The 15,726-nt window shown below is 39.4% G+C and overlaps 3 protein-coding genes across 11 annotated transcripts in view; 2 read left to right on the forward strand and 1 right to left on the reverse strand.

Annotated features, from left to right (window-relative positions):
- The window catches only part of LOC122875714 (rho guanine nucleotide exchange factor 28-like), a 47,077-nt gene extending 45,416 nt beyond the window's left edge, over positions 1 to 1,661 (forward strand). For all 7 annotated transcript variants that reach the window (XM_044195115.1, XM_044195118.1, XM_044195116.1 and 4 more), the window contains one exon: positions 534 to 1,661. In XM_044195115.1, the coding sequence (XP_044051050.1) occupies positions 534 to 724 (191 nt within the window). In that variant the 3' untranslated portion in view covers positions 725 to 1,661. The remainder of the gene's footprint in view (positions 1 to 533) is intronic.
- Positions 1,662 to 1,793: 132 nt separating this feature from the next.
- osmr (oncostatin M receptor) lies at positions 1,794 to 9,406 on the forward strand. 2 transcript variants are annotated; one of them, XM_044195124.1, is made up of 17 exons: positions 1,794 to 1,955; positions 2,052 to 2,206; positions 2,412 to 2,565; positions 3,044 to 3,316; positions 3,434 to 3,563; positions 4,011 to 4,159; positions 4,345 to 4,478; positions 4,584 to 4,725; positions 5,129 to 5,214; positions 5,385 to 5,598; positions 6,049 to 6,234; positions 6,336 to 6,437; positions 7,023 to 7,190; positions 7,424 to 7,576; positions 7,753 to 7,834; positions 7,936 to 8,020; positions 8,767 to 9,406. In XM_044195124.1, exons 1-17 carry the CDS (start codon positions 1,865 to 1,867, stop codon positions 9,151 to 9,153), a joined length of 2,691 nt encoding a protein of 896 aa, XP_044051059.1. In that variant the 5' UTR covers positions 1,794 to 1,864; the 3' UTR covers positions 9,154 to 9,406. The 2 variants fall into 2 exon arrangements, with proteins under 2 accessions (XP_044051059.1, XP_044051060.1); XM_044195125.1 differs by having other exon boundaries at positions 4,011 to 4,117.
- Positions 9,407 to 11,641: 2,235 nt separating this feature from the next.
- On the reverse strand, positions 11,642 to 15,599 carry sb:cb288. 2 transcript variants are annotated; one of them, XM_044195127.1, is made up of 5 exons: positions 15,287 to 15,599; positions 14,639 to 14,696; positions 13,440 to 13,508; positions 12,670 to 12,754; positions 11,642 to 12,416 (listed from the first exon to the last, which is right to left on the reverse strand). In XM_044195127.1, exons 1-5 carry the CDS (start codon positions 15,344 to 15,346, stop codon positions 12,368 to 12,370), a joined length of 321 nt encoding a protein of 106 aa, XP_044051062.1. In that variant the 5' UTR covers positions 15,347 to 15,599; the 3' UTR covers positions 11,642 to 12,367. The 2 variants fall into 2 exon arrangements, with proteins under 2 accessions (XP_044051062.1, XP_044051063.1); XM_044195128.1 differs by lacking the exon at positions 15,287 to 15,599 and adding an exon at positions 15,152 to 15,253.
- Positions 15,600 to 15,726: the final 127 nt, after the last annotated feature.

The following is a 15,726-nucleotide window of genomic DNA, read 5'->3' on the forward strand; positions in this document are numbered from 1 at the left end:
TGCTGTACTGTATATGTCCACCATATTGCTGTAGGATAGCTTCAGCTCAGGAGTGCTGTTCCTCTTTGTTGATGCAGCTTGTCTGTATTTGGCACATTTTTTTCAGGATGTTGAAAACTGCTCCTCAGGATATTTTAAATAATTTAGCATTTTTTTACCTTCAGCTTGGACATGGTTTGGACTTGGCCCTTTTGGATCTCTGTTAGTGTGCTCAAAGTTCTTGCAAATGAGGGCTCTGATTTAATGGCATGAATGAAACTGTGAGCTTAACCAGAGTACCTAAATAATCGCTTAATGGAAACTGAATTGTTACAGTGCTATAGTGAATATGTTTTAGTATAGTTGTATATTGTGCAGGTGGACATGCATCAGTAGGGTATAGTACGAATCAACGACACATATTGATATATGTAATATATTACAAGGTTTTAAGAGAACACAATGAAATATTTGATTCTATATTGTGCATACAGGTAACAAACATGATCCAAAACATGATCTTTTTTTAAGCATTTCTGTTGTTGTCCTTCTAGTGGACTTCAGCCCACCACTGGACAGGCGACCCCTGGGTCCCTGGAGGTCAGAGGTCACAGGTCACAGACTTTATGAGGACGACTACTCCTCATCTCCCTCTCTTACCCCCCTCCTTCCCCCGCAGGCTTACCTCTCTCTTGAAGGACAGAACGGGGAGGAGGCAGTCGAGGAGAACATTGTTTATCTCTGAGAATCCTTAGAGAGAAACGAGCAATGCAAACTGCCTGACGTATAACTGGACCGACAATAATATATCTGTTGCTTATATGTGTTTGTGTATGTGTGCGTTTGCTTCCATCTAAATGTGATGGATATACGTTCATTTTTAAAAACCTGAATATACAAATAAGGGAATAGTTGCAGGGAGGAAAAAAACACAGATATATGTGCCTTCATCAGTGTATGTGGCGACCATTAATCATTCTCTTCCTGCGTGATGAAACCATTGTGCCTTTTTGCAAACAAATTCTTTGTAAATCAGCATTTATACTTGTAGTCCCCTGTGTTTTTATTTCTACTATGATTCTTTTTAGTTCTACTATGATTCTTTTTAGTATCCGTTGCACTTTTATGATGGCAGAGGTGCCTTTGTGCCCCAAACACTGGGACCTAAAGTACCAGGAAATCAGGACAGAAGTATTGCTGTTATTTTCCCATGAGCACTTAAAAAAAAATGATAATATTTGAGAAGCCAATTGAGCCCTCCCCCAAACTATGTATAGAGTGCTATTATTTCTCCATTTAATAATATTTATAAGGGATTGTGAGCATCTAAAAGACATAAAAATATAGTGACATTACTGTATAAATATTAAATATATGTATAGTTTTATGGAAAGGCTACCTATGCACACTATGTTAGAAGAGGAACTTAAATTCCTGTTGTTATTTTTCTCACTTAAGTGCCAAAAATCTTGCCATCTGATACTGTAAGTGATTTCTGTAAAAAATGGCTGTATGTTTTCTGTTCATCTCCTTCTCTGATAATTTATTGTGTGTACAATGCTTCATGCACTGTCAACATTAATACTATTTTGTTTGATATGTGTTCTCTTGTAATCTCTGTAATCAGAACTGTGATGTGCCATATTAATATTGTGCTGTATATAAAACTATTGTGGCAAACATCTGTGTCTTTAGTGTATTTCTGTCAACATCAGTTTGACATTTACACGCCTCTCGTGGGTTCTGATGTAACGTCATTACGCAACACTCTTACAGTAATTGTGGGCAGAGTGCTATTAACTGACTCAGTAGACTTTTGGTTAGTGTGTGCAGTGAATGGCCAGCATTTCACTCACTGGTTTTGCTTTTATTGTTACTCCTTAAAATGATGATGTGTTTCAGAATATCCTTGATTAACTTGCTTGGGTTGTATCTAATATTTTCTGAGGATCACAGTGGATGCTGCTTGGACACTGGTGAGTTTGATTCCTTTATATTGTCTCATCTCACATTTTAAAACTTCTAAAATATGTCCTGTAACTTTACAAACATTGAGTTTCATTGTGTGCTAGTTTGGGAGCCGCCAAGGCCAAGCATCGGTCATCTGCAGGCTATCATTGACAAGCAAAGCCTCTTGGTGAGCTGGCTGGTAAACCACAGTGGCTTAGTGGGCGACATTTATGAGATCCAGATCAGCCGCACTGAAAACCGCACCGTTATTTACAACGTGGGTACTGATGGATTTGTTCAGTTCAATTTTATCTATATTGTGCCAATTCATAACAGAAGTTTTCTCATTGCACTTTTCCTACAGAGCAGGTCTAGACCGTACTCTATAATATTGTTGTCTGGCCTTTCTATGGTGATGTTATGGATAATCACAAACTCCTGTGAAAGTCATGTACTATTTTCCCCTTTTTTTGTGAATCTAGAGAAATATAAGTGTATTTTCCGTGGATTCAGATGAATACACATGGACATGGGCCTCTGATCTGCCTCTGGAGTGCGTCGATCACTCGGTCAGGATACGACATTTCTATAATCAGTCTGTCCCGAGTCCCTGGAGCAATTGGATAACCAACTATGGTTAGATGATGCTAATGTACTCTGAATCTTAATTGTCAATGAACATGAGTAAAACTAAACCAAATAAGCTACATAGAAAACAGGTCAGTTTCTTGTGTACAGTGTTTGACTGATAAGATCAGGACATTAAGCACTAGTTTCTGTTCTCTCCACAAGAGGGATCCCCCCATCCTTTTTGCCTTCCCTTTCACTAATCTTTATATCAGTGTTTCTCAACTGTTGCAGTGTCTGTTGCAGTCATTACAAATATCTGTTGCAATGCACATCCTACGCAAAGCCTGGCCATAATAAACTTGGATGGGTAGCATTTTTATTGTTTATAATTTGTGGAGGCAATATAATAATATTATTATCGCTTTAATGATACATGAGGTTTTTCACTTGTCTAGAGGGATTATAGATATTTCTAACGGCACACCTGCTTGTACACACTGCTGGCCAGATCCTCATGAGACTGTACTATAACTCTGACCTGTAGGAGCCCAGGCAAAGGTTACGACCGAGATCTTCCCAAACGAGCGGATGCTGAGAGAGGGCACCAGTGCCATGTTCTGCTGTGTTCCCCCAAGAGGAGTCAATATTACTAGCATGACCCTCAATAACAACAAATACAATCTTATCAGCATTGGAGCCAGAGTCAAGGCTATCGCTGTAGACAACCTGACCATCCCAACAACAATCATTAAAGCTCTTTCAGTCAGCTGCAGTGATGCAACAGGCAAGATCAGTTATGCCTGGAACTACGTCAGTTGTATGTTTGAATTATTATTATTATTTACATTCTTGACATTCTTTTAATAATATTTTTCCAAAGGACTTTTACATATATGCGTGTGTGTGTGTGTGTGTGTGTGTGCGTGTGCTGTAGTTCCTCCCCAGAAGCCCAGAAACCTCAGCTGTGCGACCTCAGATATGACAACTGTCATTTGCACCTGGGATTCAGGCAGAAAACGATACCCACACGATCGCAACAAGCAAACACACACTCTCCACATAGAGTAAGCGCACACATTACCAAACACTCAGGATGCATTTATAGATTTGGTACAATACAGATTGTCAGGCATAGATTGCAGTGTTTTTGTAAATACTGAACAGCATGTATGGTTTGAGAAATGTCATCAGCTACAATCAATTACAATTCTGTAAAGAGAGGATGTATGGCAAATTCAAAGGAGATTTCTTGATACACCATATTGACATAAATAAATAATTAATAATGTAACATCAATAAAGGTAAACAACAAGGCTTCAAATATAAAATGTATGTTTAATTAATTTGGAGCTGCCTCCATGTTCCTCAAACTAGACTACAAAACTATACTATACTCAGCTTGACAACGCTCTAACTAAACAGAGCACAAAAGGCTGAGAATGTTTGTTCTTAAACAAATACCAAACAGACCGTTCTATTGGATGTCCCTTCTTTGTTGCTGAAAACACAGGAACTCAGACCAGGCTCCCATCAAATGCGAGGAGTTGTCTTGTACTTTCCTGGCTGTCCCACAGTTGGAAGAATACAACATCAATGTGGTGCTTAAGGACCAGCTGGGTGAGGAGACAGAGAGCTACAGCTTCAACATCTCTGACAGAGGTCAGAGGTCACGCCAACATCTAAACAGAATATGGAATACACAGTATATGCTGTTGCTGTACACTTTAAATTGTGTTTTTGAAGGCTTAAAGACTTCAAAAACATGCACAAATATATTGAATATACTGGCTTCCCTTGATGAGCTTTCATCAAATGTGTGGATTTCATGTCTTTGTTGCCATTAGTGTTTCCTGTTGTGGAGTGGGACAGAGTGAGCCCTGGGGTGACAGACACGACTGTGTCCTGGATCGTACAGGGGAACTTGACTCAACTGAACCTCCTCTGTCAGGTCACTACAGACCCAGACAGCATCACTGAGGTGAGTTTAATCCAGTTTAACTAAAATATTCATGCTGCAGAATTGAAAGTTGGACATTTTAGTGCATGTTTTTTTTTTTACCTTCTGTCTGTGTGTTTGTAACAGCTTAGCGGCAATAGTGTGAGTGGTCTCTACAAAGTAAAAGTGGAACATCTGCTTCCCAACACCCGCTACTCTGCCAGGGTACGCTGCTTGGCCAATGGCAGGCTCTGGGGAGAATGGACACAGCCCGTATTCTTCACAACCTGTGAGTACAAAAAAGTGTGTATTATCAGGATAGTATGGTGTATACAGGGTGAGGTCAAGTCCATTCCACGTCCAAGCTCAATGAAGTTTGAGTCCAAAAAGACCAAACATTTCAGGACATCGTGGTTGTATGATATCCAACATTGTCAACACAACCACCAGAAAAGTTCACTTTCCTCCCACAATTCCTTTTCTTTCTTTATATACTATATACCTTATTTTAAGCAGGCAAGAAACAGTTGAGCCAGCAGTACATGGTCCGACACATCACAAAGTTGGTTCAAGGCCAGACTATAAACTACTGTTAGTACTACAGTTGTACAACAAGTATACTGGTACTGGTATTAAATGATTTCCTATGCCTGTGATACCTTAAACAAATAATCTTCACGTGCTTTCCTCAGATCCGTTGGTGACCTTGGATGTATGGAGGAGAATAAAGCAGCTGTCCGACCCGAACGGTCGTCAACTTACTCTATTGTGGATTCCAGTGAGACTCTAAGCTTGTCTGTTTGTTTACCTAATGTATTATTTTGGCACAAATACTGGTGTAATAGCACACAAACTTTTTGTTTGGGTTAATCTATGGGTTTAATTAAGGAAATATATGTCACCACAGCTTGAACCTTTCCCAACTTTTATGACTACCTTTGTTCTCAGCATGTTCCTGGCTCAGCAGCCACGGTGAACATCCAAGGCTACATAGTTCAGTGGTTGCAGGAAGGCCAAAACTGGACGGAGTGGAAGGACAGTGAACAAACCCAGGCAGAGGTCTCCATCGGTCCAGGACAGTATGACTTCACTGTCCAGGCTGTTCTCCACATTGGCTCCACCCCCCCTGCTCACATCACCATCCCACAGAGGGACGATGGAGGTGAGCAACATGTGGAATCAGCTGAGATTCTCTTAAGTTCAACTGCCAATATAAATTTGAGACCTTTCCTCTGTGACAACAACAACCTCTAAAACATAAACCTAACTTTCCTGAAAATACAACTTCTTCCAACAACAGTTAGCTGTTATTTAGTTTGTGTGTCAGCTGGATGCCTCAAAATGTAGTGGATGATTAGATATGGGTGGTGATCCAGAGCTTGAATTTATGGCCTTTAGATAATCATCATACAGTGACAAGAAAATCATTTTAAGTTCAAATATGAGACAAAAAAATTTGGTGTAACAGTGAGATGAAGAATATTTCAGTGGTGGAGGTTTTCCCCATAGCTGATTTATTATATATATTATGTTTATATTGCTTTTTGAATTTACCTTCACGACTACTTATCAGGTTGCAACACCACAGTCTGAAATTTGTGTCTCTGTCCAGAAAACCTCCTAGTAGCGAAGCGGTTGAGCAGCAGCACAGCTGCTGGTTTTAATCTGTCCTGGGAAGAGCAGGACACTGCCACCTGTGGCTATACTGTGGAGTGGTGCATTCTGGGAAATGCTTTGCCTTGTAATCTGCAATGGATGAAGGTACCAGATGGAAACAACACATTGTTTCTACCAGCTAGTACGTTTTTGTTATCTTGTTTTCCTTTAGTGGTCACTGTAAATGCATCCTTTTCGTTTATCCTATTTTGGTATTTATTGTTATACACCTTTATTTTGCAGGAAATTTCAAAGCAGGTTGTAGGTTCACATTTAATATCTACGCATGCACTGAAAATGAACACAGACTACTGGAGATACAGACTGGATACTCACAAGAACTCAGTGAGTATTACTGAGTTGTACTGGAAATGTGTGCGTCTGTGATATTGTATTTATGTACATCTGACAGCAATATTTCTTCATGAGGCACATAGTAGAGGGATTTAAGGTATGTCTCAGAACTGGTGCCTCAGCAGACAGGACGGTGAGAGACACACTGCAGAGATGAGGTCTTGAGCATGTCTTCATCACAGGTTCAAATGAGGACATCCTCCAGATGTTATCTACTGTGTACACAAGACACCATATTTCCTGTTTGTCAGCTATGTAGAGAGAAGTAAACAGGAGGGAGCAGAGACAAGAAGGCAATGCAAATTCTATTTATTGACTGACGTCTGTGAACAGAACACCAGGTTTATTTTATAAGAAAACAACCACGCAAGCCAAATCAGTGGTAAAAAAAACCCCCATAGTTACCACTTTTTATCAAATCGAAGCTTTTGCAGCAGGTTCTGACATCAGCAGAACAATGCGTCAGATAGACAGTCCCTGTAGGTTCACATCAGTTTGGGAAGTTACATTGTTGCTTGAAGTCTGGTGCTTTAATTCTAATTGATTCTATCTGTCTTCCTTCCTTCAAATCCATAGAATCTGTAAAGTCCCCGAGTCTGGTTGAACCTGTTCAGAAAACTTCCTCATCTGTGACACTGGAGTGGCGTTACGATGAGGATGATCCGGCTCATCCGGCATTTATCACTGGGTATCTGGTTACAGTGCAGGAAGTAGGATCTGATACGCTGCCAGGTCATGCAGCAAGTGGGTGCAGAGGAAAGAAGTGTTAATAATTCTTGTGATATCTGCTTGTGTTAAAAAACAAAATGTGCAAAATATAATAATAACTAGTAGATGTGGACTGTTCTAAACAATCATGTTTAAATTTATTTGGTCATTAGAAGCAATCTCAAATAAACACTGGTTTGAGTCACTCTTGAGTTATGATGCTCCTCAACAACATGAAACAAGGCATTTATAATCTTGTGTACATCTAGATCTGTTCAGTGTGTCCGTGGCAGACCCTCACAGGAAGTCTGTGACCATAGAGAATCTGCAGCAGAACCAAGAGTATGCTTTTTCTGTGAGTGCTCTCACTAAGGAGGGGCCTGGACAACCAGCCAGTGTCACCACCAGGACCAGAACCAACAGTGAGCTCCATTACACCCAGTGCATTCACAGATATACAACCATTCTACAATATCGATTGATTTTACTATTGTTTTTGCTCTTATAATCTTGACTAAAAGTTCTAAAATTCCAGTACACATGCTTGAATTTTACTAGTTGATTGTGTAAACTGCTCATCTTCTGTTTCCTCTGGTAGACTCTGCTCACTTGGCCAAGATACTGACTCCCATCTTCTTACTGCTGGGCTGCACCATTCTGCTGTGGCCTCAAAGAAAAATGTGAGTAACTTCATCTTTAAATCTCCACGTAAACATTAAATCCTGCAGAAGACAACCTGGAGCATCTCTCCCATCTTCTTTTTGTTCTGTTTCTCCTCCAGGCTAAAGAGTTGGCTGAAGGACATATTTGCTTATCCTGCTGGTATGAACATCAAAATTCCAGAGTTAGACAGCTTCCTGCCTGAGGTATGGACAAACCATTGAAATAGTCAAATCATGCATAGAGAGGAAGCAAGAAAGTTTAGTTTAGCAAGACCTTTAGTACATAATACTTACATGAAATTAAACTATTTCAACAAACTGAATTTGATGCACTCAAAAGCATAAACAACACGGTCCTCCCTCCACAGTGGTTTCAAAAAGTGATTGTTTGTGTTTAGGTTATTATAGATTTAGTTATTCTATATATCCAGGTATCCACGTTACTTTAATCATCACACAGAGATACTATATAAGCAAATTACATACAGTAACTGAATTTCCTGGTTAGTGTTTAGCAGATGAATTCAAATAAACCATCAGAAAGCACCTCATCAATCAGCTTTCAAAGAGCACTAAAGACAAAAGTCAGTGTTTGTCAACCTGGATATTATTCGTATATTTTTTGTCCATTATGACAAGTGGTCATGATAACTTTTTACTCAACACCTCTGTTGTGGCCATGATCATGACCCCCTACAGAAACCCCTCAAACATTTGTCTTTCAGTCTGACTGAAAGTAAACACAGAAAGTCATCCCCTGGAAATGCCTGTTGTAGCAAATTGCATAGCGAAGTGGATCCACTTCTGGGCCGATTTACCTGCCGTAGTCATGCACACATGCCATTTTGTGTGCATTAGGCCCACAAATATGGACCTGCTTCTATTATCTAAACTCGTGTAATTATTTTTAAGTTTACATTATTATAAAAACCCTTTGTATGTTTGTACAGACTGGTGAGAGGATACAGTCTCAGAAGGTGGAGTGCAGCAGCTGTGACATTGAGATCTTGAATACTAGACCTCTGAATGAAACAACCGCACTGAGAGATCCTGAACCCCTGAACACACTGCAGTCTCCTGGTTCCCAGTCCGCTTCTTCAACCTTGTCATTTTCCTGTGTGCCGCTCCACGCAAACTACTGTCCACAGTCAGCCACAGTCTGGGACAGACCAATCCTTCAACAAATAGCATGCAAGACAAATAAGACTTATTTTTACACCATGGAGGAGGATTCGTCTGAGGCACAAGTCATGTTCGATGAAATCAATGAACCTTCTGAGAGTCTGCAGGAATCATGTAGTGTTATATATAGTTATATCTCCAATGAAACTTTATAAGTACACCAAGCCCAAGACTTCTCTGTCATATGTTTCATGTCTCCATTTCATGAGAGTAAAGACTGGAAATAGATGCTTTGTTCATTAGACATAATGTGAACCTGCAGCTTTCTAATGTAAAAATGCCGAAAATGACCTTCTTGTTTTGTAGAAGCATTTTTGATGAACTATAGTGTTAAGTGTCAAGTTCACTGACAAATACATTGCATTTCCTGTGACTACTTCATAATAAAAAGTCAACTTGCCAGTTAAATGCTTTTAATGTGAAGCTGCAGCAGTAGGAAATTAATTAAAGTAACTTAATACATAATGTATATAATTGTTACTTCATTCGGTGATAGATAGTGACTTAACAAACATTTATTTAAATGAAAATCTTCAAGATTGTTACTTTAAGGTTTTGTTTTACTTCACATTTTAACATAGGCTACTATATGCATATGGGATTTGATTAGGAAAATGTAGCTTGCAGACTTTATTATAGCATATGTAGAGCAGAAAAGACAGCGTTTAATCTGAAGAATCTGGTGCTGTTACAAGTGAAAGTATATCCAATAACACAAGAGGAACTCACTGTAAAGATGTAGTGTGAAGCAACTAGAGATGTTATCTACAGGATGTAACTAGTAGCACCAATAAGGCAGCTGAACATGTACATCTTTTTTTAAACTTTTATATTACTTGTAGGGTGTCATAAAAAAGTATTTCTGAAAATCAAAAACTGTATTAAATTAACAGGTAGTAGGAGGCAGTATGTATGAGTTATACATGATAACAAATAAATCAACCATTGATGTAATTGTTAAAAGAAGATGTGGTCACAGAATTCAGCTCTCTGCAGTTCCTCCATCAGTGACTAATAGGTAAGAAGTCTGTTTTTACTGTGGCAACGTCTGACTCAAACATCAAAGCATAGATGTCTTACACTTGAACTCCCTCTACTTGTTGGAACTGATCACTCAGTAATAGCATTCCCATTTCCAGCAAATATACTGTGTATGCTGTTCATAGTCTGATATTTGTTATAACTGATAATGTCATCTCATATAAAGGGAATTTATCTGGCATACCGTTGCCTTGTGCATTTCCAGGTGCCAAAAGAAATCCGATTTTTGAAAGCCAGATTATTGTTTTAGTCATTTCAAAGGCATCCAAGGAACTGAGTGAGGTGTGTAATTGTTCTGACAAGTGCAGCTTCATCAAGAAACACACAGGCTTGTAGCTGGAAATCTGTTACCTTAATTACTGTGTGTTACTGTATATTTTATCCAGGAATAACAGCTGTGCGGAAGTATGATCTTGGTTTTGCTCTTGGTAGAAATCTAGGTTAAACTAAAGAATCGCACTGATCTTGCTGATTTTGACAGTTTTCATCTAGTTTGCCCTCTGTTGGACAAGTGACATCACAATAAACTGTTATACATATTCTAGACAGTTTGTACTGGTTTTCTATTCCATTATTTCCTGATTAACACAAGTTTACAGTACATGTAAGCAATGTTTTATTAAACTGCAAAAATGTTCCATGTTTTTACTCAGCAATTGTCATTTGACACATATGACTGATCATTCAAATGATATATCCTGTAATTCCTGGAGCTGATAGATATTTTGTAAATTGTGTCTCATATTTAAGTATAAAAAGTAAATCATATTAAGTATAGGCTGTACTTACAGCACATCTTCAGAGATTAAATCAGAATTTCTACACCATATATGGTATAATCATTGGATCGATGCAACTACCATCCACCTTTTCAGTGTAATCAAAACTATCCACACATCTGCCCTGATGTTGATGCACATAGTTTCATCAAAGTCAAAGGTATCACTGCATTGCATAGTTCAAATGATGAATATTTCATTTATCAGTTTTGAAGCAATCAACAGTTATAGTATCTCTGCTCTGATGAATTCAACAGAATTTCCATCCAACACTCTTCCCGGTTCCACCAACCCACATTCCCTGCTCATTACTTAGTTCAATTAGCTCCACTCTGTGGTTTTTATAAGTTGCAGAACTGGTTCTGAAAACAAAGTGTCAGACCTCTGCTGTGACAGAGTAAGCTACTCAAGCAGCATGTCACATATAGCATATTAAGCAGAGTAGCTGAGTGGCTGCTGGACTGTGTCCATTTATGCAGGATGTGTCCATCCGGCCCGGGTGACCACATACATGTATGGCATAGAAAAGGCCAGTCTGAGTTTTTTCGTGTCTTTTCTTCTTGTTGATCATATAGATTTGGGGATTCCCCAGCTCGTGAACTGAATCTGACCTGATATTACATGATATCACACACTCGTACAAGAAAACACAGATGACAATCAGATAGAAAAACTTTTCCCTTTAGACTCATACTGGCACTTAATCTGTTGACTGCTCGGTTTCATTAAAGTTTCTGCATGAACCCATCCACAGTACTTCTTTCCTCATTCCTAAGCTACTTTAGAAATACAACATGAAACAAAGGAAAAACAAGTGATTCAGTCTCATTTAAGGTTCCACCAAATTGTGACTCAGTCACTGATCTTAGCATTTATTTATATTCACATTCCACTAAATGTAAAAAACACATGTCACACTTTATTATAGAGTCCAAGGTCATTCAGTAGTTACAACATCCTGAGTAAAGTGAATAAACCATATGGATTTTAGAGAGGAGACAACAGAGGACAGATTAAAGTGGATGTAAATGGAACCTACTGATGCCTACTGATGTTTATGTACTTTTGAAATTATAAAGAAACACTATGCCAGAAGAGACGACATGTTTAAAATGCAACTGTCCATTTAGTGCAGGTACAAAGCATGCAAAAAACAAAAATCTACATATACTAAATATACCAAAATCTCTCTCACACACAGCTTATTGGTCACTGGGACGAGCCCTGAGCCGCCTCGTCCCTCAGTAGTACGGAGTTCACCCAAAAAACCCAGACAAAGAGCAGCACAACGTGACCTGCCAAAAAAGTGTTTCATATCAACATGGAGCTTTGAGTCAACGGGAGCCACCAGCAGACAGTAAAGCTGAGGGAAACAGGTGACACATCCACTCAGTTTTTTTGTGGTTTGACCTTTGGATCTATTAGGAGGATCTTCTTCAGTAGCATATTGTCACTCTGCTCCCAGTCAGAGAATAGCACCAAAGTCTGCTCTCAGATTTAAGTCCGTACCATTAAGATCCAAAATAACCTGCTGAACAGAGGCCAGTCTTCACACAGAAGTCCTCTGTTGTAGTCTTACCCTCACCTTGCTGTGCTTTCTGAAAGGGAAACACGAATGAGTGTGTTTACATGACAACTGCCATAAAACAGTAAGACAATATAATATGGTTAAGTGGAGAAAGTGTCGATCATGTGAGGCGATTTGTCTTTCTCTGATGAGCTGGGATACAAAGTTCAGACATGTGACACTAAAAGGCAGGTGAACAAATGACAGTTTGCAAGATTGCTGTGTAAACAAAATCAAATTGAAGCTCCAGCAAAATCAAGTTAGGGCTTGTGTCTGTTCTTTACCGTTGTGGTGGTGACACCATGCACTTCCACAGGACAGCGTAGAGAGCGAGTAAAAAGGCAATGAACACTGTGGCTGCAATTGCACCTAAAAGCATACACACACATGTTTATTAGCACATGTTAAAACACAACTAGACAGATGCTAATACATGAAGACACATGCATGCCCCGAGTTCAGTGTAGCATGATTCACTGTATGTTGTATCTTCTGCAGGGAGGATTGCACAAATAATTTGTTTAGCTTTTCATCATGTTGAGCTGAATGAACATGGTAGTCTATGCGCTCCCCAAGCAAACAGAGGCAGGGAAACATGAAGGACCCATGGTCACCAAAGTGCAAAAATTCTTCAGTACAAGGTTCAAATGATAAGCAGGGAGCAGACGTGGGAAGTCAGCAAAACACTGCATGTACAAATGAACACAGAGACACAAGAAGTGTGTGTCATGGAAGTGTTATGTGACAAAAACCACCAGTATTTCGGTAGAGTATTTTTTGGAAAATCTCAGTTTCTGACCCAATGAAAATAACCCCAAGCAATTTGATCAAAATCACAAGACATCCACTGTTTTTCAGTCATACTCCAGAAAGAACTGCCAAATAAAATGTTTTGGATTTTTTAAAAGTTTGCTTAGCAGTTGGTGGTGTAACTTGATTCCTTTATTTGTGGGTCTCGACTGAGTTGGTACATCTTACAAATCTGGTGTTTTTGTCTGAAACGGGTCTTACAGGGTCTGTAAAGACATCAGATTTTGGTCAAAGTGGGGCTTACCAGGGATGATTCCACTGCTTCTGGTTGAAGAGTCCTCTGTGCGAGAAGGAGTGGCAGTTGTAGTTGAACCTTCATGGGGGGGAAAAAAATAGAAATACTTGGCAACAATGCCAATATATATAAAACATGTGTATGTGATACATTTGCCTGTATATCTGATCCATTAATGAGACTATATGGGACTTAAAAACGTCCATGTGAGTCTAAAGATCTAGCATTTGAATGTCTCATTATTAAATATGCAAGTGTGTGAACAAAGTAATCAAAAACACCTCGTCATATATGAACTAAATAGCACCTGAATGATAAATCCTGGAATATGTGGATTTGGATACAGCACCTTTATTCCAAACCAGCTTTAGCAAGCTCATCATGTGCAGTGTTTGCTGCAATTGTGTCAGCGTTGTTGATTCAAATCTGTGGTCATTTTTGAATATTAGAGTCCTGTACAGAACTGCAGCGCACTACAGCCACTTCTTTGTCAGTAGGCATTGACGTGTTTGTTATGATCCTCTGAAGATTTCTAACTGATGCCAGTTGCAGCAAAAAAAAAAAAAAAAAAAAAAAAAAAATCACAGAGCTGCCTCTCCGGCACTCCTCTTTCGATCACTAACTCCCTTCTCTGGCAAACTAATTTATCATGTTTTAATATACAGATTCTCTGTGTATCTAAAACATTCATATAACACCTATTTGTTCAGTTACAGTTTGCAGTTTTGTCTGTGAGCATTGACCAGTAACTACAGTGTTTCATATAGTATGTTTCCATGATTCACCCCCCCCCATTTTTGTGAACGCAGCACCTTCATTTTGGGCGGGGACTACTCAACTTCTTTGGAACTTTGTCTTGTGTTGCTCTGAACTAAAAATAGTATTGATTGCCAGTCATCTAAAGCTGACATACATACAATGGATTCCCCTGTTAATCTGGCACTGTAATCTGATTTAGGTATTCAAAGTTAAGGCCCTTTTTGTGTGGTATTGAAATGATTTTATCCACCTATGGATTATATATAGCACTGTGGTAGTGGACATACATGTAGTTCATCTTTTTACTTGAATTAAAAAAAACAACAACACAGGACACCAACTTAAAAATGACAATATACTATAGATGCAATATGATCCATATAAACTGTTTGGACCTCCCTGGTGATCTTATGACTACAACTCAAGATGACAGAAGAGATAAAGCTCACCATTTCTCTGTTGCACTGTCTGTAAAAGCTGCCTTGGAAGAAGGTCTGGGTGAACCATCTGAAAAAGCAGCAAAACATTCGTGTTTGAGCAAACGATGCAGAGCATAGGGCACTGACAGGGCAGGACACACGTCCACTCCTGCTCGGATACTTGTCTTGTGCAGCCACTTAATACTAGTACAATTGTTTTTGGACACAGAGAGAAAGAAAGGGAACAAACGAGGTGCAGGCTAGAACAACAACAAGTCGTGCTTCTCGCAGCAGAAGTAGGAAACGTTCTGCAGGAAGTGCAAGAATGTGTCAATCAGAGCGCTACGGGCAAAGACAGGCGCAAAGATAAGAAAAGTATGCAAGATAGGTAAGCCAGATATTTCCGAAACATTTGCGTCAACAAACAGACTTGTTCCTGTAGCAGGGTGATAACACAGCTTCCAGTCCAGGTTTAAAACCTTAATGAAATAGCACTCATTGGAGGCTTGTAAACAAGTAAATCAGTTATGTGTCAAGCTTTACCGTCGTCAAGTAGGACTGTATCCCGAGAGAGAGAGAGGCTCGCTCTTGGATCAACAGACTTGTTTTGATACTTTGCTGCACTTCAGAAAGAGCAAAAAAAAAAAAAAGCGTCTGTTTTCCGTTCTAGCTTCTTACCTTCGCGCTGTTTCCGTTGCTGATGACAGTCTGGCTCTTGTTTTTCACCTCCGTCCACATTTTTGAGGCTGTGCGGTCGACTTCATCAGCTCGTGCTGTTCTCTTCGCACCTCAGCTGTGCGCTGAGACGCGCCTCCCGTGATGCATTCAAGTGCTTCTTTTGAACTCGTACTTTACAAAACGGCATGGACAAGAACCTCGGGCCATGTTGTGTTGCGTATTTCGATTGGCGGCAGGGTAGTAAAATGTTGATTTAAATCGTCTAAACTATATTTTTAATACCAAGCTTTCAGGCATGCGCTTCATGTGTATTCCAAAGGCCAAAACTGTTTTTTGAATACTTTGCATTTGCCCGTGGGCTAACATTTGTTGAAAAGATAACTACCTCATTTGTGATAATTTACAAGTTAAATCACCCATGTACACTCTCGTGTTTGTTT

The sequence above is a fragment of the Siniperca chuatsi genome, linkage group LG5 (assembly GCF_020085105.1).
Source record: "Siniperca chuatsi isolate FFG_IHB_CAS linkage group LG5, ASM2008510v1, whole genome shotgun sequence".
NCBI lineage: Eukaryota > Metazoa > Chordata > Actinopteri > Centrarchiformes > Sinipercidae > Siniperca > Siniperca chuatsi.